General features: G+C 39.5%; 3 protein-coding genes across 4 annotated transcripts; 1 reads left to right on the forward strand and 2 right to left on the reverse strand.

Moving 5' to 3' along the window:
- Positions 1 to 593: 593 nt before the first annotated feature.
- enosf1 (enolase superfamily member 1) lies at positions 594 to 7,441 on the forward strand. Its single transcript, XM_073488737.1, has 15 exons — positions 594 to 720; positions 805 to 907; positions 2,924 to 3,039; positions 4,001 to 4,087; positions 4,185 to 4,211; positions 4,297 to 4,369; positions 4,469 to 4,507; positions 4,699 to 4,781; positions 4,855 to 4,977; positions 5,051 to 5,185; positions 5,970 to 6,011; positions 6,102 to 6,231; positions 6,448 to 6,547; positions 6,644 to 6,725; positions 6,845 to 7,441. The coding sequence occupies exons 1-15, from the start codon at positions 625 to 627 to the stop codon at positions 6,935 to 6,937; spliced, it is 1,329 nt and encodes a 442-aa protein (XP_073344838.1). The 5' UTR covers positions 594 to 624; the 3' UTR covers positions 6,938 to 7,441.
- A 48-nt stretch (positions 7,442 to 7,489) lies between these two features.
- On the reverse strand, positions 7,490 to 11,014 carry tyms (thymidylate synthetase). Of its 2 annotated transcripts, XM_073488546.1 has the most exons (7): positions 10,678 to 10,975; positions 9,604 to 9,677; positions 9,131 to 9,305; positions 8,417 to 8,518; positions 8,134 to 8,309; positions 7,972 to 8,043; positions 7,490 to 7,884 (listed from the first exon to the last, which is right to left on the reverse strand). In XM_073488546.1, exons 1-7 carry the CDS (start codon positions 10,889 to 10,891, stop codon positions 7,747 to 7,749), a joined length of 951 nt encoding a protein of 316 aa, XP_073344647.1. In that variant the 5' UTR covers positions 10,892 to 10,975; the 3' UTR covers positions 7,490 to 7,746. The 2 variants fall into 2 exon arrangements, with proteins under 2 accessions (XP_073344647.1, XP_073344648.1); XM_073488547.1 differs by having other exon boundaries at positions 7,665 to 7,884; positions 7,972 to 8,309; positions 10,678 to 11,014.
- Positions 11,015 to 12,502: 1,488 nt separating this feature from the next.
- LOC141014139 (clusterin-like protein 1) lies at positions 12,503 to 15,402 on the reverse strand. Its single transcript, XM_073487805.1, has 7 exons — positions 15,312 to 15,402; positions 15,078 to 15,226; positions 14,269 to 14,439; positions 13,722 to 14,178; positions 13,507 to 13,635; positions 13,002 to 13,213; positions 12,503 to 12,712 (listed from the first exon to the last, which is right to left on the reverse strand). The coding sequence occupies exons 1-7, from the start codon at positions 15,400 to 15,402 to the stop codon at positions 12,503 to 12,505; spliced, it is 1,419 nt and encodes a 472-aa protein (XP_073343906.1).
- Positions 15,403 to 20,118: the final 4,716 nt, after the last annotated feature.

A 20,118-nucleotide genomic window follows, 5' to 3' on the forward strand; every position in this document is an offset into this window, starting at 1 on the left:
CCCATATTTTCACTTTGTATCTCTTGATTATGACCTTTTAAAACTCAATATTTTGATTTTGTGTGTCACAATTTAGACTTTTAAGATTAAAATTGTGAGCTAAAAAGTCGTAACTATGAAATTTTGTCTTTGTATCTCAGAAATTAGGGTTTTTTTCTCTCTTATTATGACCTTTTTAATCTCATAATTTAGATTTAAGACTAAACTGTCAAAATATTGAGATAAAAAGTCGTAATTCCAAGAAGAAAGTAAAAAGTCGAAATTATTGGACTGAATTTATAACTTTTTCTTTCATCATGATTTGTTTTATCATATTTTTGACTTTTTACATAATAATTAAGACTTACTTTGGAATATTTTTTTCATTTAGTTTAGTTTTCATGGTATATTTTGTCTTTTTTGGCAGAAATGGGCTTCCGTAGCTTGGACATTCATTGAGTGAATTTGTACAATAAAGACGTGATTTTCCAGTTCCGCACTGTTTTTATGAGTCACGTGTCTCTTTAAATATCACAAGGGGGGGAAATGTGTGGACCAATGACAGGCTGAGGTGGGCGGGAGATCCCTTCAGGAGGAAGCCAGGAGGAGAGGAGTCCAGGCTGCTTCAGTCACAGGACTGCTTCAATGTCTGTGCGAAACATGTTGCACAAAATAACCAAAGTGACGGTCAGGGACGTGAGATTCCCGACGTCTTTGGAGCAGCACGGCTCAGACGCGATGGTAAGCGATCATCTGGACACATGCACTGTGTTTACACCTGCAGTCACGCGTTAACTTCCTTCGCTTGAACTTTCCACACTGCAGCACACCGACCCGGATTATTCCACCGCTTATGTGGTGGTGGACACGGACTCCGGCCTGAAGGGCTTCGGCCTCACGTTCACTCTGGGGAAAGGCACAGAGATAGGTGAGATTTAGACTGAAGGAGCTGAGAGTGAATACAAGATACTGAGAGTGAACACAGGAAGAGAACAAACAGGTGGAAAACACAACAAAATGTGCACACAATGAACATGCACACACTCACTGTCCTGTCTTCTGAGGAGAGATTAGTCCACATGTTGTGCTTGATTTCATTTTCTTAGATTTATTTGATTTAGACTGTGGATATGTAATTTTAGGCTAATAATATTTGATTTTACTGCTATTATCCTTTATTTTATTATGTTTTATTACATACACTGTAAGGGCATCTGAAGAAACTGAATACAGTACATTTTAGGGATAGAAGAAAAAAACACTGAATAAAACCAAACAGGACAAAAGAAAAGTATTCCCATTGTAGTCTTAACCTTTTTATAACATCAAGTAAAGGTAAATGACATGGCAAATACACAAATAAATACAGCTCCTTCTGCTGTTAACTTTATGAAACCAAAGAAAACATTCAAAAGGCATAAAGTGAAATAATGATTCTACGTAAATCCTTCCAGAGCCTTTTGGTTTGGTTACAGCCTCCGGACATATGAAGAGGTGTTTCTGGGAGTACGCCACAGAATGAACAGTTTAAGATAATGATGGAGTGTCAGCTGGATGTGGAACCGGCACCACTTGTTTTTCTGCATTTTATGATGTAATAACCCCAGAGGTGATCACATCTGTAACAGCTCAACTATACTCCTTCAGAATCACTTGTATTTCATAATTTAGACTTTTTTTATCTCATTATTTTGACTTTTTTTTATTTAGACATTTTATCTAATAATTTCAACTCATTATTTTGAGTTTTTATCTCATTATTTTGACATTTTATCTCATTGTTTTGACTTTTCATCTCGTTATTTTGACATTTTATCTCATTGTTTCGACATTTTATCTAATTATTTCGACATTTTATCTCATTGTTTCGACATTTTATCTCATTGTTTTGACTTTTTTATCTTGTTATTTCGACATTTTATCTTGTTATTTCGACATTTTATCTCGTTATTTCGACATTTTATCTCGTTATTTCGACATTTTATCTCATTTCGACTTTTTATCTAATTATTTCGACTTTTTATCTCATTGTTTTGACTTTTTTATCTCATTGTTTTGACTTTTTTATCTCGTTATTTCGACATTTTATCTCATTGTTTTGACTTTTTATCTCATTATTTTGACTTTTTATCTCGTAATTACCATTTTCTATCTCATAATTATGGCAACAACATATTTAACAAGCTAAGTAAGGAATTCTGAGTAGCTAAGCATAAACCTATCATTATCAAGTACCTGAATCACCAAAAACATAAAGTGAGATGGCCCCTTATGTTAGACGGGAAAATACCTTCTGCCTTTGTTAACAAAACTCAGTCTATTGATAGATAAAGCCATCTATAAACAATGATTCATTTTTTCTTTGTTTTGTTTTGAATTGGATCAAAGATTAAGGCACATGTTCACTTCATGACTCCATCTCAACTACACAAACCGTATGTTTCAGTGTTGTTGCTGCTGCGTTCAAGTGCTTCTAAAAAGCTCAGAATTTCAACTTTCTGGATCGCAAATACCAATAATTGTGTTTGTGAATTCAACTTAAGAGACGTTGGATGAAACATCATATATCAGCTAATTATAAATACCAAAATGCTACTATTTTACTAATAAAGTTAAGTCACAGACACAATGTTCAACGTAAATAACTAGCTTATACTCAGCTTGTACAACCAAAGCAAAAAACATTAAGAAAACAAAAAACAAACATAATACAGACACACTAAACATCATGATGGTTAATGGAGGACTTACTGTTTAAGAATGAAAGGTGTCAGAAAAGTGTCCATGATTTTGACTGTACTTGAAGTACTCACACCGCACACCACCGTCTTGTGGGAATATTAATTAAACTACAACCGATTTCAGAAAGGTTTTGATAAAGTTTCAGTTTGTCTGGAGCTTTCGTCCTTTCAGAGGCTGATTGTTGCTGACTGTCACCCTGCAGTGGTGTGTGCTGTGAGGGCCCTGGCAGGACTGGTTGTTGGGAAATCCTTGCAGGAGATTGTGAGCGACTTCCGTGGATTTTACCGCCTCCTGACCAGTGATGGCCAGATGAGATGGGTAAGAACAAGCGCACAAGCAGGAAAAGGGCTACATTTATTTTGCATCCCCATACAGTCATTTTGCATCCCTTCGTGGTCATTGGTGTCTCTTTGTAGTCATTTTGGACACCTTTGTAGTCCTCTTACACTGCGTGAAAAATAACAATGTAACATTATATATAATTATGTAACAACTTAGAGCCCACTTTGGGTGCATAGTGAGCACTTTGGCTTTCATACTTTAAGAACATTTTCTTGATTATACTAACTCTGCATACTTTAACTTTAAAGTACGTATTCTCACTTGTTAAGTGTTTTAAATGTGTTGTATTAGCACTGAGGTACTAAAGTAAAAGGTTTTATTATTTCTTCCATCACTACAAATAAATGTGTTGTGTCAGCTGTGTGCAGAAGAGGCTCTTCAGATACATAAAAGCACTTTATACCTTTTGAAAAAGGTTAAGAAATGTGACAACAGTCTAGTTTTTGAAGTGGTTCAGAAGTGGTTGAACTGGTTCATTAGACCAAATTGGCCAAAATCTTTCAACTCTGCCCACAAATTCTATTTTAATGCAGTCTTCGACCACATCTTTGTTTCCATCAGGTCTCATTTTTGCTGTTAGTTTTCTGCCTCTTTCTTTGATGCATACTTCAGATAAGCACATTTCAATTCTGCTTATGTAATGCTGAAGTCGTTGAGCCAGAAAGACAGGCTGCAATGTTTGCGTGTTTCTCCCTTAAGAGCCTGTTGTGACGCAAGTGTGTGACTAAAGAAATGGACTGCACATTTTTAACAAATATTAGAGCAAAGGGAACAGCTTCCAATTAAAGCCAACGTCTTAATATCTTAAGTGGTTTTTATTTCAGGTGTTTTAGAGCAAGGCCGTAGGTTTTAGAATGCATTTTCAATGGGCGCCCATAGGTCTTAACGGGCCAAGGGATGGATGTCAAAGGTGACATTTAACTCTTGTCTGAACCAGTTAGGCCCAGAGAAAGGAGTGATCCACCTGGCCACTGCTGCAGTCCTGAACGCAGTGTGGGATCTGTGGGCGAGAGCCGAGGGCAAGGTGGGACTGCCATTATTAAAAAAAAAAAAAAAAACGCATTTCCTTCTTTAAGTGTGACATTTCATGACTCACGTTCCGTTGTCATCTTCTCCTGTAGCCGCTGTGGAAGCTACTTGTTGACATGGTGAGTCACAGGAAATGTAGATGTTTGATTTATGTCTGGGATGTGATCACAGGGGAAACAGTATGTCTTATGTTTGTCAATCCAGGATCCGAAGCAGATTGTTTCATGCATTGACTTCAGATACATCACTGATGCACTTACAGAGGAGGAGGCTCTGGGTGAGACGTTTTATAATGTATAGTTCGGGGGAATGAAAACACTTTTTTTTTTTTTGAAGGAAAGTGTCAGACTCTTTCTGCTTCTCCTTTCTCATTCAGACATACTTGTGAAAGCTCAGGAGGGCAAGCAGCAGAGAGGTGAGCACACTAAAAACAGTCATTAATTACATGGCTGAATGGGACTTTGCGGACCGAAATTGCCTCTTTAGAAACTAACAGGAGTGCTTTTAGCCTGCATAATCGGGCCCGGCACTCCATGATTGCTCTATTAAAGCACATTTCTCCTCAAGTGTTTATTACCTGTGTGGACTGTTTCTTCTGCCTGCCAGAGGATCAGATGCTGAAAGAGGGTTATCCTGCCTACACCACCTCCTGTGCATGGATCGGATACTCAGACGAGCAGCTCAAACAGGTCTCGGCGCTATAAGTTTGGACAAATCATATTCAAATAACCCTTGTATATGACTAACAGTGTGTTTCTGCAGCTCTGTACGGATGCACTTAAGAGCGGCTGGACTAAGTTCAAGGTGAAAGTCGGCGCTGATCTAGAGGACGACACACGCAGGTGCCGCCTCATAAGGCAAATGATCGGACCCGATAACACTTTGGTAGTCGTTTTTTCCCCCCTATCATTATATTTACATCAGGAAATACCAGTATACAAAAGTGTTTTTGTATTAGATGATTGATGCTAACCAGAGGTGGGACGTATCCGAGGCCATCGGCTGGGTGTCCAGCCTGGCTGAGTTCAAACCTCTGTGGATCGAGGAGCCCACGAGTCCAGATGACATCCTGGGTCACGCTGCCATCTCCAAGGTGAGAGAGAAGTTTGATTTTCCAGCTGGCTTGTGTGTTGGAGATGTGGACAAGACTAATGGGCCTCCGAGCACAGACATGTTAAAGGCCCTCACCCCTAAAATAAAGGAGCAAAACACCCAGACTGAAAGAGACACAAAATGATCTACAATTTGTGTTCGTTTTTTTTTTTGTGTGTCTGGTCATTTTGCATCCCCTTGTTTTAGTTGTTTTGTGTGTCTTTGTGGTCGTTATATGTCACTTCAATGTTATTGTGCATGTCTTTGTCACAGTTATGTGTCTATTTGTGGTCATTCTGTTCATCTGTTCAAAAAATGTATGTCTTAGTGGCCATTTTGTGACCATTTGTAATCATTTGGCATCCCTTAATATTCATTTTGCCTCTCTTTGTGGTCTTTTACATCACTCTAAATGTATTTCTGTCTTTCTGTGGTCATTCTCCTTCCCCTTTTGGTCTATGTGGTCACTTTCTGGCTGTTTTGTGTCTCTTTTTTTTGTTTGTGTCTGTTTTGTGATCATTTTGCATTCTTTGTAGTAATTTTGCATCCCTTTGTGGTCATTGTACGTCTTTTTTAAAGTTAGTTTGTTGCTCTTTGTAGTCATTTTGCATCCCCTTTTGGTTGTTTTGTCTGTGGTTTTTTTGCATCGGTTTTGAAGTTTAACATCTTTGTGGTCATTTTGCGTCCCTTTGTAACGTGTCATATCTTTTTTGTGCCTGGGCCTGTTCTCCGTCGGCCTTTTCAGTAATCCATCCACTAAAAGATGCTCGACTTTGTTGTTTCAGGCTTTGGCTCCACTCGGGATCGGAGTGGCAACAGGAGAGCAGGTTAAAGCTCAACTTTGTTCTAGCATACATATCACTGACTGATATTTATAGTATTAATAGTTTCTAGTTGGGCAACTGTTTCCTCTCCAGTGTCAGAACAGGGTGATGTTTAAGCAGTTCCTCCAGGCCTCAGCCCTGCAGTTTGTCCAGATAGACAGCTGTCGGCTGGGGAGTGTCAACGAGAACCTGGCTGTGCTGCTGATGGCCCACAAGTTCCAGGGTAACACAAGAGTAATATGTGGAGCCCAAAAAGTGACAGATGGGAGTAAAAGGTTATCAGACGATGTGTACTACTGTATGCAGTTATATTTCTGGATATGTCTGATAACCTTTTACTGCCTCTTTTCAGTGTCAGGGCTGCTTCGCATTATATACCAGGTGGAATATTTCTATTAAAAAGTGGCTACAATACACTCACTACATTTCTTTTCCCCAGTGCCGGTTTGTCCTCATTCTGGAGGAGTCGGTCTCTGTGAGCTCGTCCAGCATCTGATTCTGTTTGACTACATCTGTGTGTCTGGAAGTCTCAGCAACCGGTGAGAGCAGGATCTGTTTTTGTCCACAGTTAAAGCTTCTTGATTTTACACATCATAAACAGCACCTCTTTCACTGTGTTTACTTTGCCTCTCCAGGATGTGTGAATATGTAGATCACCTTCACGAACACTTCACCAGCCCTGTGGTGATTCATGACGCCCACTACATGCCCCCCAAGGTAAGATGAACTACAGAAGCCAGCTATAACTCGCTAAGTGAATCTCTGCATTACTCTTAAAAAAACCAATGTTTCTCCTTGGGCTGCTTGTTTGCATTCACTGTGCTTCTTGTTCTCAGGATCCAGGATATTCTTGCGAGATGCTGGAATCATCAGTGCAGAGACACCAGTACCCTGAAGGAGACGTATGGAAGCAGCACATAAACAACTGACTCAATATTAAGCATTAAGGCTGTTAGACTGTTAAGTCGAGTGAACTGTCAGATTCAGACTTTTGGGATATTATGTGGGTTGGAGGAGGGGTGATCGGAGTTATATTCATAGATTTGAAAAAGCCATTTTATACTGTCAATTCATAATTTTGCAGAAAATACTATTACATGGGTGACATCATATTTGAACAGTAGACAACACTGTACAAGAATTTAAAGTGAAAAACTCTTGAAGCCCTCCTTTATTTATTTATAGTACTGTCTGGTTAAATACTCAATTGTGATTGGCTGCAGGGTGTTAATTAACTTTTGACATACACCCAGTTAGTGTCCACACACAGACTCAAAGACTTTGAGGTGCGTTCCCACTTGAGCCATTTATGGCCACTTTTTATAAGTCTGCATTTCTGCAAATTTTGCTTAAGGGGACTACCCTTCATCTGGTATAATTTACTGTATGTGTTGTGCATTGTCCCTTCTAAATAAACAAATCATTAAATTGTGTTTTGCTGCCAGGCTCCTGTTGGGTCAATAACAGTTTTGTACAAATCAAGCTGATACAAATGAAAACTTTTTATTTACAAATATTGTTTAGAAAACACTTTTCGTAAGAACTCATTGTCAGTTCATGAAATCTATATAAAATTACTCTCTGACCTCGTTTTTGCAATTTGGATTAATTGAGCAAAGAAAATGGGAGTGAAAGACACATAGGATACAGTACCTGTAGAGCAATGTGATGATAGATTCTGTAAAGCATTTTCCACACACACAATAATTATTATTCGTCACATTTAAAGCCAGTTTTTCTACACAGCCATCTGCATCTTAATGGTGGGATGAGGGTTGTAGTCGCAGATCTCAAAGTCCTCTGCACGGAAATCATCGATACTCTCCACCTGTCTCAGGATCTTCAGCTTGGGGAAGGGCCGGATCTCCCTCTGAAGCTGCACATTCAGACAGATGAGCTTGTGTTAAGTTTGAAATCAATTGGAGAACATGGAGACAAGAAAATATGTCTTCAACTGACCCACCTGTACTTTGAGGGGTTCGATGTGGTTGACGTAGATGTGAGCGTCTCCCAGAGTGTGAACGAAGTCGCCAGGCTGACAGAGTAAAAAAAAAAAAGAAACACATGAGGTGATGAAACACACAATAATACTCAAAGAGTTCTGACAGAAGCACGGTGCTCTTACCTTGAGTCCTGTGATGTGTGCGATCATGTAGGTAAGAAGTGCATAGCTGGCGATGTTGAACGGCACCCCGAGGCCCATATCACCTGAGCGCTGGTACAGCTGACACGACAGCTCACCGTCACACACGTAGAACTGACACAGGGCGTGGCAGGGGGGCAGAGCCATGAAGGGCAGGTCTGCAACAACATCAGACACAGATTTAAAATGCTAGAACATCACTGTAAACCGATTTAAAGAGCTCAAGAGCAGGTAAGTTCTGGAGTAAAGTTTGCTCATGCTTCACCTTTTGGGTTCCAAGCACACATGATGATCCGTCTGTCCTCTGGGTTCTTCTTGATGGTGTCGATGACCTTCTGCAGCTGGTCAACTCCTTGTCCTGTGTAATCTGTCGAAGGAATTGATAATAACATTTTTAAAAAAAGATAATCTAAGATCTGATGCACAGTAATCTGGCTACTATATACACCATATACAGTAGGATCCATTTAAAGAACCAAAAACTACATTTTTCTTGTGCGCCCTTACCAAGAATTTGAGCAATATTGAATATACTCCATTTTATTTTTTTCAATATTTCAGTTAACCAGCACGTAGTAGTTTAACACAAAGTGCACAGTTTATACCCTGTTAGCAACGTCTGCTAGTTTTTGTTACCTAGTTGTTAGTGTGGGATGTGGCTTGATTGAGCATGCTAATTTAGGAGTTGCTTTTATTTATTAGAAGGGTTTTCAATTCCGTTTGTTTATGATATGGTGAATATATCCTCAGCAAATAACCCCAATAAATCCCTCTTAACATCCATTAAAAATGTTCAATAATACTTTGTGTGCTTAATTGTCTGCATGATGATCCAGCCAACGGCTTTTCCAAATGACTTTGATCGTACAGCTAAATCCACTTTTAGTTACCTCAAGATTAAAGAGAAATGGAAACTGGAGATAACTACTCACACACAAACAATGCACAGTAAACTGGGTGTGGCTGTGACATAATGTACCTGCATGCATGTTTGTGTACTCTGCACCAAAGTGCCTCCACTGGAAGCCATACACAGGCCCCAGGTCGCCTTCCTCTCTGTCTGTGAACCCAAGACCGTCCAGGAAGGCCCGAGAACCGTTGGCTTCCCAAATCTTCACTCCTTTCTCCGAGAGCTCTTTGGCGTTTGTTGACCCCTGCAACCACACAATTAAGAAAAAAATCAAACCGCAAATCGGTATAATTTAATGCACAAACTCAGACAGATATGGTGCACGTGAACTTGCCATTCTGACTGAGGGGTCATCAAATTAATCATGTTTTCTCAGTCATCTTTTTGTAGCCATGTGGATAATTTCAATAGGTTTTTAGAGACATTCATGTCTGAGATTTCTGCATCTGATCAATTACAGGGGGAGAGAATACAACTTTTTGGTGCTCTAAAGAATTTAAACGTAACGTCAACAATCAAGAGTGTCGTCTTATCATCCTCACCTTGATAAACCAGAGCAGTTCTTCAAGGATCCCTTTCCAAAACACTCTCTTGGTCGTCAGCAGGGGAAACTGATCTACAAACAAACAACAGGAACGGGTTATTTGAAATGAATGATAAAATAATTAATTAGAGCAAGTTGTTTCCAGATCAAAGTACATTTTATAGCCTGACAGATACTTGATCTTTGATTATTATTATTTTTTTAAAGTTTCATTAACACTGAGCTTGATATCTTGAGATATCTGATCAGCGAACATGATTAGAAAGATCAGCTATTTGACAAAGGCTCTAACAAATGAGCCTGAGAGTGCTCCCTGCTGGACAAACGATGCATTGTTTTTTTCTTCTTCTTTATCAGCAAACATGCATAATGCTGATAACAAAAACCTGTGACTGAAACCTTTGATTGAATATTTCCATTTTATGTTTGTTTTTTTAAACTGCTACATGCAGAAATATTGATATATTGAACCTCTTACTCCAGCAGAACCACAATGTCCAAAAGACTGAAACCATCTGCCGCCCAGGAAAGGAGAAGAAGGAAAGAAGAGGAAGAAAAACGTGAAGAAAGAGGTACAGTATGAATGAAACTAATAGTTTAATGCATCGTACTTACTATTGTTGGAGCAGAGTGTTAGCTTGCTAGCCTACTTTGGACGATAGTAGCGTTGTTTAATGATCAGTAAACAGCTGAGTCGACGTAAGTTAATGTTACTCCACCTTAAATTCATCAGGGACATTTGGAAAGTTGACGTCACCTGCTCAGGTGTTATTTTAACCTGTTGGCTGTGTCTCAGTTAAAATGCCATTAGTTTTCCGTCCCCTTTATAAATAAAGGGTAGTTGTAAGCCTTTGGTTTATTGTGTCACAGTTTTAAAGTGCACGCCCATTTATACACATCACTGCACGAACAATTATTATCCAGTATTATTTATGACGCAGCCAGTTTAATTTCATATTTTCAGGTACTTTCCCTCCTCACATTTTGAATGAGGTTTGTATTTCTATTACTTTTAAGCGTATATGAATACTTCCCCACATTAACATTAAAAAAAAAGTGAAAACTACCAGACCTCGCAGGCTGTATCTGGCCTGGGCACCGAACACTGAGATGACTCCGGTCCCGGTTCGGTCTCCCTTCCTGCGGCCGTGCTGCATGATGTACTCGATCTGGTCCAGATACCCGCGTTCATCGCACAGAACACCGAAGTTCTTCTTCTCCGGCGCCGTCATTTCACGGCTCTCTCTGGGCGTCCCCTCGGTGTGTATTTCTGAAGTGGCGGGCATGTTTTTGTGGATAAAAGTGGAGACCGGTTCGGAGCAGAACGGACTGAGAACTTCTGTGTTGTTGAGTCTCAGCCGTGAGTTTGTTCGCGGGTGTTTTTGAGGCCGACACGCCCGGTTGACCAAAAATCTCGCGAGAACTGGAGAAATGCGCGCTTTTTTGGAAAAGACGCTTTACTTCTTCCGTCTGAAAAACTCAAACAAAACTCAAACCTCTCTGTTGCCGTACTTTCTTCTACCGATCAGATCCACAAGTAAATGAGCGAATAATAATTAAAATATAGTAAGAAATAAATAATTAAGCAACTAAATAAACAGGTAGTATTGAGGCCTTTTACTTTACATTTGTAAAAGTAGCAATTCTAAAAATGTAAAAATACAAAAAACTACATTTAAATTCTTACTTAGGCAGAAGTACATGAATAAATAAATAACATATGATTAAAGTACAAAAGTAAAAGTAGGCTTTGTTACTGTCCTTGTTACATTATTATATATTATACTATTAGATTATGATTTAAATTTGTATTATTATTATTATTATTATTATTCTTGATGCATTAACATATAAAATGCCTTTTTATATTGTAACTGTCTGCTGAGCTAATTTGATCTTTTTTTTTTCTGTCTTAAACAACAGATATGAAAAGAATAGATCACCAAAATACAGGACAATAAGATCACTATTATTAACTGACTACATTAACAATATAGAACAAATATAGCAAAATAAAACAATCAGCACAACACTGAACTTTGTTTGATTCAGTGAGAGAGAGCCATTTCAACCTGCCTCAATGTAAATAAAATAAAATATTATAAGCAGAACTATTTTTAGCCTTTTTGTCATGCACAAGAAGAAGAAAAAAAACAATATTATATTGCTTATATTATTTCAAAGTCATGGTTTTGTTTTTTGTGCAACCGTACATACAGATTGTTCCCAAACTGAAGAAATGCTGCAGAAAAGGTGCTCTAATGCTTTAAAATCATCTTTACACAATGTGCAAATATTACATCCAAAAGAGGGTTTGTTTGTATGTTAATTTGTAGGATGACCTTAACACAAAATAGCAGAGCAGAGTGTATACAGTTTTATTGCAGAGACATTTAAAACTCTAAGAATAAACATACATGAATAATACGAATATGAGATGTGTATGTAAAGGTTTAGAGGTCTATATGGATTTCAAGTTTTACAAAGATCAGCTCCAATGTTCAAGAAAAATGGTACAAGACTCTTGATTCAGCATCCGAATGTTTGAATGGTGTTCACATTATTCCGTCCCTGTGTTAAGAAAAAACATAAAACACAGTCAAACAAATATTCTCATGTGAACACATACCAGTAATACACTTCATTCAGATTAATATTTTACTGCATGACAAATGAAGTGTGAAATGTATGATTGTCTCTTAGTTACCTCATCATTTTGGATTATTATACATCATCCAATTTGCATTGTTTCTCTCAGGATAAAATTAAATTAGAGGAGATGCACAGGGATTTGTCATCATGGCGTAAAGTTGGCGCTTTCAAACCATCACAATTAATTTTGCTCAAATTCAATTTGGAGCTCTGCCAGATGATGATGCTGGGAGCCAAATAATTAACTAAGCCACAACAGTGCCAGGATCAATACCTCTTATCTGCCGTTTATGGAGAGCCAGAGCCTCCTGAGCTGCGTACTGGATGAAAGCAGGATCATCAACATCCAGCGCTGCAGGGACTGAGACAGTTATTGGGGCAGAGTCCAGTAAGGTTACAATCACGATGCTGTCAGCTTTAAGTCTGATGTTCTTCATCTGTTGATGTGGATTCACCTGGAAAATTAGATTTAAAATAATACTTTTAGGCTATCTTGCACACAGTCAGGTACACTTTCATTAAACAGGAGGGGGTCTGGCTGTGGAGTTTCAATTTAAACCTTGTCAATTAATTTTAGAGACTAAGCCTATTATCTATTTTTCAAGTAACAGGATTATTTTTAATGTTCTGTGGAAAAGAAATTGACGTGTTGCAGGTGAGATTAACAGTAATCCTTGTTGATTTATCAGCCAAAGAGAAATGCATGACTAAAATCGGACTAATTCAACGTTGCTACAAACGTACTGTGATCACACTGAAGATGTGTGGGCCCACGGTGCTGTTGGACAGCTGGCTGACCCAGCCGTACTTGTTGTCCATGTTGCTGAGCCATCTCTGTGTGTCGGCTGTGTGTCTGTGAACCAGCTGCAGCCTGTCGTCGTACTGCTGACGGGAGGCGTTGAGCAGCATGTGCATCTCCTCCATCTCAGAGTGTAGCTGCTGGACTCGGGGACACTCTGTAAACACAAATGATACAGATGTGCGCGGTGAAGCCAGGAACAGAAAAACTGTACAAGTATATCAGGAGGCTTTTATTTTCTCTCCTCTTTGGAATAAAACTAAACTATTTTAATTAGACAATTTTTAATTGTCCCTCTAGGTATAAAGCTAATTATTTGGGTCAGAATTTGCATTTAAGGTCCAGATAGGAACATTTTTGCATATCTGTACAGTGTGAGTGTGTGAGATGAGCAGCTAACTAGAACTGGAACTAATCATTCCCACTAAACTAACTGTGCCAGTAATTTACCTTTTAACAGATAATCTTCACACGTCTCGCACAAACTTTGCAGCTTCCAGCACTCTGATGCTTGTCTGCGGAGTCGCCTGCACAGATGTCTGTTCTGGTATTGTTCCAAAGCAGACAGTGAGCCTGTGTCTTTGTAGATAAACATGCGAAAAACAGATGTTACAGTAGTTATCATGGGAGTCAATGAAGTGAATCTAAATATAGTGCTCGGATACCTCTGCTTGCTTGCTGGAAATAATCCTCCTCAGCTTCTTGTACATCCTCAAATACATCCACCACAGTGGAGCTGAACTCTTGCAGCACATTCCTCCCGAAGTCATACACAGAATCAACGATGTGATCCAGACCCACCGTCCAGAAGAAGCCGGGACTCGAGCTGCCCTGCACAGCCGACAGCGGGCTCGGTTGGAGCTCTGTGTTGAAGGCCACCAAGAAGGAAGGCCCGTACACCTGCTGCATCTTCTTGAACAGAGTGACGCTGTGGTTGTGCAGCCAGCTGATGTTTGACAGCAGCTGGCCGAACGACGCATCCGCCTGCAGCAGCTCCAGATCTGCTGCTTCGCCCTCTGTGACCTCAGGTGGGATGGTACGAGTCACATCCTCCTCGTTTTGATTGTAAACCTGCTCTGTGGCGTCCAGCTGGGCAGCCATTTTCCTGAAAAACTCCTCCACCTGCAGAGAGAAGAACCATCATCAGTCATTACTCTTATCTCTCATTTGAAGATCTGGGTCAGTTATAACAGGAATGTGTTGAGGTCAAACCTTGAATGTGAAAGAGGCGAAGCCACGGCGACATGTAGAGGTAAAGTAGGCCTTACAAGTATCTTCAAGACAGGGTCGACATTCCTCAAAGGAAGATCTGGTTAAATCTTGACACTGCTGCTCAGCCTCCTCTAGTTTCTGCTCCGTTTCCCGGGCCAACTGCATCGCCCCCTGAAGAAAACAGACACTTCTGTCACAGATACACCACCTCTTAATAAGCCAGACAGGATGAGATGTGGTTTCCAGCCCTGGTCTTTTATTTTGAGAAGAGACTAATCCACAGACAGTTCATTTATCCTGACGGCAGTAAAACTACACCCTGACTCCCTGAACCAGCCTCACTCCCACATGCATTATTCACTGTCTGCTTCGAGGTTTCTCTGTGTGGTTTTGTCTGTATGAGGCAGAAAACATGTGATGGGCTTCAGAATAAAGCACAGAGACTGGGAAGTAACTAACAGCTCCACTATAATGGTCAAGTTCTGTGAAAAGTGAGTGTTTAAATGCACAGAATGTAACAAAAGACGGAGTTTGATGATGTTGTGAAGGAGCATGGGATCATGGGAGTTGTTGTCTTGCCGATGACAATCTGTCTAACGTGACAGAAATGTTCATGTTGCAATTAGTTCACTTCCTTCCCCACTCTCTGATGAATAATCTGGTGTTTTCTTGGAAGCTATAGAGACGAAAGACTTAAAGGAAGAGTTCACCCCAAAATGAAAAAAAAAAAAAAATTTCACTTTAGGATGGACCCATTCTTAGATAGATATAATATATTTTCATGACAATGACAGAAACACAAGTTATACCTTCTTCTTGTCACTGCTGTGTCTCAGGGTGTCCATGAGATGTCTGTGCTTCTCCTCTTTCTTCTCCATCATTTCCTTCACCCGCTTCACCCCGAGCAACGCCCGCTTTATCTCCTCATCGACAAACTGCTCTCCTGCTGCAGACAGCTCTGTGCACATCAGTGAGTTATGCTGTTATTCAGTTCTGCAGCCATTATCAGTGAGAAAAGTGTTTTCTACTAATGAAGGCCTCACTTTTCAGCGCGTCCTCGCTTAGCTGTGGAGAGTCAGCAGAACAAAGCAGGACTTCGGCGATGCAAAGAATTTGAATAAGCAGCCTCCTCATTTTGTCTTCACCTCTGTATAGAGAGCAGAACTGAATCGTTATTCTGTTATGGAAATAACATACAGCGTCAGTTCTTAACCATCTGAACACAACAACACACTGACTGGTTTGAAGGCATGTTGTCTTCAGGAAAGAAACCAAAATTACATCATATAATCGTAGCCTGAAAGAGTAAAAATAGCAATTATCGTATTTTTCATATATCTGAATCATGCTGGACAAATCATTGTCATTTAAAATTACACCAAAAATAAACACATTTGATGCACAAATCAGATCCTGGGAAAAAGAAAACGCAGTTGCTGGACTCATTATGGACAGTCAAAAAACAAATTATCAGATTTAATACAGCAGAAGCAGAGATAACACCTTTTTTATTCAGTGCAATCTTTCTTTCCTTTTCAAGACCTGGCACCTACATTACCCACAATGCAACTTAGCCACCGTGTGACATCTGGGAGGCAAGACCCTAAGACCTGTAAACACACTATAATGTGTCAAATTGGTGGAGTTGTCCTTTAAAAACATGCTTGGCTTTAGTTGCATGCTACCTAAGCAGCCACAAGGTGGTGCCATTTCTCAACTGTTTTCGTTTAGACGCCCCTCAAAGTTGACCACAACGTTCAGAGAAACGAAATCCCAGAGGACAAAAATGTTTATTCATTATGACGAAATATCACATGAGTGTCTAGACAAATAAACATGACTATGTCAAGAGATCCCCATTAACTGCAGTATACTAATCACATTACATAACAAGGATAATAACAGTAACACAGTTGAGTTGAAATGGAATTATTTATATTTCTGAGTTAAAGGTGCACCGTGTAGTTTTGAGGAAGACATTTTAATCAGAAGAGAAAGAGTTTCATTGACTAAATTTTTTTAATGTCTAAACAAACTAAATAAACAAACTCTCTTTGTTTTCATGACTGAATAAACTGAATAAACAAACTGACCTTAAAGGGCAACTTCATATTGTTTTACTTTGTTTACATGTGGCGGACCCTGCCACCTTTCTAGCTTCAAACAGTGTTCTGGACCTTTTTTACCTCTGAGAGCAGCTTGTTTATTCAGTTATGGAACACAATTTGAGTTGGTATTTTTATTAATATTGTAAATATTAAAATTCTGAGTTTGAATTTCTTCTCCAAAACTACATTGTGCCTCTTTTTTACTAAATTACTGAAGCTCAATTGACTTCTTCAACCTTTCCTGAGTAAATAAGTTGAATTACTCTTGTTAAAGCACCTGTAAAGGTTCAGCAACACTCTGCAACTCTTATAATATACATCACATGTCTGTGTGTCAGTAAAATTAAGAGAAAGAAAAAACAGAAAGAGTCACATGGACCAAAGTCAGAATCTGCCCACATAATTTCTTTCATTAATTTTTACTGAAAACACGTGCATATGTCCCAAAATCAATCGTACTCAAAGATATAACTGTATTTGATGCTATGAGTGGAGAAATAGCTTCTCCAAGTTGACTGTTAAAGAGCAAAGACTGAATTGTGCCAAAGTGAAAAGAAGTGTAAAATATTTACCTTGACAACTATGAAAGCTGCAGGTTGTGCTGTTGGAGGGATGAGACTGAGACGCCGGCTTCTTCTAAGGATTGTTTCTATTTTTATGGATCTACTCACCAGCGCCGATCCTCTTAGTGTGTTTGCATTATTAAGCCTTACGCGCTCCGCATAACTACAGATCAGCTTATGACAGGCTTTAAGGCACGGTGAACATTACATGCTCAGTTCTCTGCGGGTCTATCTCACTTAACTGACTCCAACATACTCCAGAGCCCCTCTCAGGTAAAACACGCGGCTCTAATCTCCATCAGACCAACAGTAAGCCTGAGCTCCCTGCAGAGACCTGGCACACACGGGCATGGTCCTGGCTAAGCCCTGTAGGCCACGAGAGGAGCAGGAGGACTGGATGCACATGTGCAAGCTAATGCAAAAACATTCCAGAGGAAAAAAATGTGTTTGCAACTATCAACTTTAACTACAAACTATGCATTATAAATCTCACACTTTTAAATGCATGCTGCACAGATTTAAATGTAACATGCAAATTTCAAAAACACAGACGCATGTTTTTTAGGTTAGCTGTGATTTAAAGGGTTATTGCAGTGATTTGGTATGGCACTTTCATAAAGCACTTCAAGAAACTGGTTCTCAAGTGCATCAAAGACAACATCCCGACCAGCCTGGACCCTCACCAGTATGCTTTCAGAACCAAAAGATCCACAGAGGATGCCGTATCCACTGCCCTCCACTCAGTCTTCATTCACTTCGAAGATAACAACAGCAGTTTGTTGACGTCAGCTCAGCGCTCAATACAATCTCAGCCATGAACCCAAAAGTTCTTGGCGACTGATGAGGAAACACACTGGGCGGTGTCTGCTCAGGCCTGTGAGAGCTGACCAATCAGACCGGACTGTGCTTTTCGGGAGGGGGGTCTTTAAAAGACAGGAGCTAAAACAGAGAATTCGGACAAAGGATGAATAGAGGTGCAGCAGAAATGGACAGTAAGAGAAAAATACTGTGTTTCCTGAATATTAAAGCATGTAAATATTTTCCAGTAGACACCCTAAATGAAAGTAAAGAACTAAAAAAGAGCAAATTATGGGACCTTTAAATGAAGCTACAAGGATACGACACTACCAACTTAATTTTTATGCTACAAATGCTAAGCTACAGGCAGAGAAATTCATGTTAAATAACAGAAATCTTACAGATACAGTCATTTCAGACTTTCCTGCAAGTCCTTAACTAACATACTTAAAACCATCCATCATACTGTGTCAGCACTGTATGAGTAAAAGTCATTGTGCTTCCTGTGTTTCTGCCTCTACCACCAGCGACTCCCTCCTGCAGCATACAAGACAATCTGAGTTGTTCTTATCAAGATATCTAAACATGGCAGCGGCGTGGTAAATGTGGAATTCCTGTGTGCTTTTTCAGCCCTCTGTTAATCCGAGCCCACTGCTGAAAGCCTTGACCCAGCAAATGAGGTCCCAACCTCTGAATGAGGACCAGCAGGAGCGGCGCTGTAAGATACCTGACCCTCAGCTGCTTTTTATCAGCTCGCCACGATCCCTATCTGAGCCCTAATACCAGCCTGCTGCTACCATTACAGCCGACAGTAAAATAACAGTTTTGAAGCCTTTAGGAAAACAAGTAATTAGTAGCTTTATCATCTCAGGCTGGTCTGGAGACTAATATGTGGTGGACTGGGTCAAACTGGAGCTATTAGCACTGAGCCTGGGTTTGAAGGCTCTGTTATCCAAAGAAAGAGGAAAAACAGATCCAAGTTTGATGTTTGTGTTGTGTTTTTTTAAAGCTCAGAGGATTTTAGAGCTGAGACCGTCTGGTGATCTGTAATTTTGTCCGGTAAATCATTTGGTTTGAGTATAAATGTAACCCAGTGACGCTAACCTGCACGGAAACTCCTTTCTTTGATGTGTGATGAATCTGTTTCAGCCTTTGATCAGTGATCTACATCTGCAGGCCGGAGAGATTATGGACACAGGAACTGTTGGTATTATCACTGCACCTGGAGGAGTTAAAGGGAAATGGCCGCTGGTTTAGCCTTAATTTTGCTAGATTATGGTCAATCTTAGCTGCCACTGGGACCGTTTTTAAGCAACAGAGCTTTTATGCAACAGGGAACACCCTTAAGGCAAAAGTAAACAAATGCAAAAGATCTTTATCATCTTATGAAAAAGTTCTGATGGATATTATATATCATTGGAAAGCAAATCAGTCTAGTTTTGTATAAAAACACAAACAGGGGAAGTACTTCAAAGCACATGATAAACCTATAAAGCCTGATAGAGATAGTAAAATGGAAAAAACTACATCTTCATCAGGTGTTTGTTTTGTTGCCTATAATTAAAGGTGCAGTATGTAAGAACTGGCCATGAACAAAAGAGGGCAGCATATAAACCAAGTAACCACTAACTGCTGTGACTGTAACCACTGTTAGCTAATTAGCTCAGTTAGCCGTGCAGCTAGTGGTCCAGACTGGGAGCTTGGAGTGGTATTGCGAGAAAGGACGGGCTAGGGCTAGCTGGTTAGCATGCTAACTTCAGTAGATATCTCTTTAACACAATACGTCTGACGTGATGTCAAAACTCTTATTTCTTCACATCATTGATCATTTTAGTTATTTTTCTTTCTTGAAATTTAAACTAAAATTCTTACATATTGCACCTTTAAGTCAAATAAACTTTATTTTTGCAATCATAGTAAAACTATTTATTTAAACCAATTTAATCCATGAATTTCCTCAATTTAGTTGTCATTTTTCTTGATTTTAATGAAGCAAACATGTACTTATTTCTTGCAAAAGTTGTTTGCACTGGACCAAAATGAAATAATTTAGATCTGTTGTCATGTGTTTTCTCTTCTTTTATGGAAATAGTGGAAAAAATGTCTTGAAAGTATTTCCATTTTGCAGGAATATGAGATTATTGTGGTAAATAAGTTGATAAAATAATAGAATATAAAAATCATTCCTCATCCTTAATGGAAATGGGATGTCAAAACACAGGAACTGCACTGAACTGTCGCAGTTTCAGTGTCTCTCCACCTCCCCAAACCTTTGAAATGATCTTTAATGGGTACCAGCTTTTCTCCGGGGGACGCGATTGCCATCAGCCCCCAGAAACTTAATCTCATCTCCGGCTGGATGACTGCGGCGCAGCACGACG

This window comes from Pagrus major, chromosome 19 (assembly GCF_040436345.1).
Source record: "Pagrus major chromosome 19, Pma_NU_1.0".
Lineage (NCBI taxonomy): Eukaryota > Metazoa > Chordata > Actinopteri > Spariformes > Sparidae > Pagrus > Pagrus major.

Excerpts from the sequence above, each read along its gene's own strand:
- enosf1 (XM_073488737.1), top strand. The coding sequence starts at position 625 with ATGTCTGTGCGAAACATGTTGCACAAAATAACCAAAGTGACGGTCAGG. Across the intron at positions 4,212-4,296 it reads GGAAGCTACTTGTTGACATG|GATCCGAAGCAGATTGTTTC; the intron begins GTGAGTCACAGG and ends TTGTCAATCCAG. Across the intron at positions 4,782-4,854 it reads CAGACGAGCAGCTCAAACAG|CTCTGTACGGATGCACTTAA; the intron begins GTCTCGGCGCTA and ends GTGTTTCTGCAG.
- tyms (XM_073488547.1), bottom strand. The coding sequence starts at position 10,891 with ATGCCCGCCACTTCAGAAATACACACCGAGGGGACGCCCAGAGAGAGC. Across the intron at positions 9,678-10,677 it reads GGCCAGATACAGCCTGCGAG|ATCAGTTTCCCCTGCTGACG; the intron begins GTCTGGTAGTTT and ends GTTTGTTTGTAG. Across the intron at positions 8,310-8,416 it reads GTGTGCTTGGAACCCAAAAG|ACCTGCCCTTCATGGCTCTG; the intron begins GTGAAGCATGAG and ends ATGTTGTTGCAG.
- LOC141014139 (XM_073487805.1), bottom strand. The coding sequence starts at position 15,402 with ATGAGGAGGCTGCTTATTCAAATTCTTTGCATCGCCGAAGTCCTGCTT. Across the intron at positions 14,440-15,077 it reads ACAGCAGTGACAAGAAGAAG|GGGGCGATGCAGTTGGCCCG; the intron begins GTATAACTTGTG and ends TGTTTTCTTCAG. Across the intron at positions 13,636-13,721 it reads TTTCCAGCAAGCAAGCAGAG|ACACAGGCTCACTGTCTGCT; the intron begins GTATCCGAGCAC and ends TTATCTACAAAG.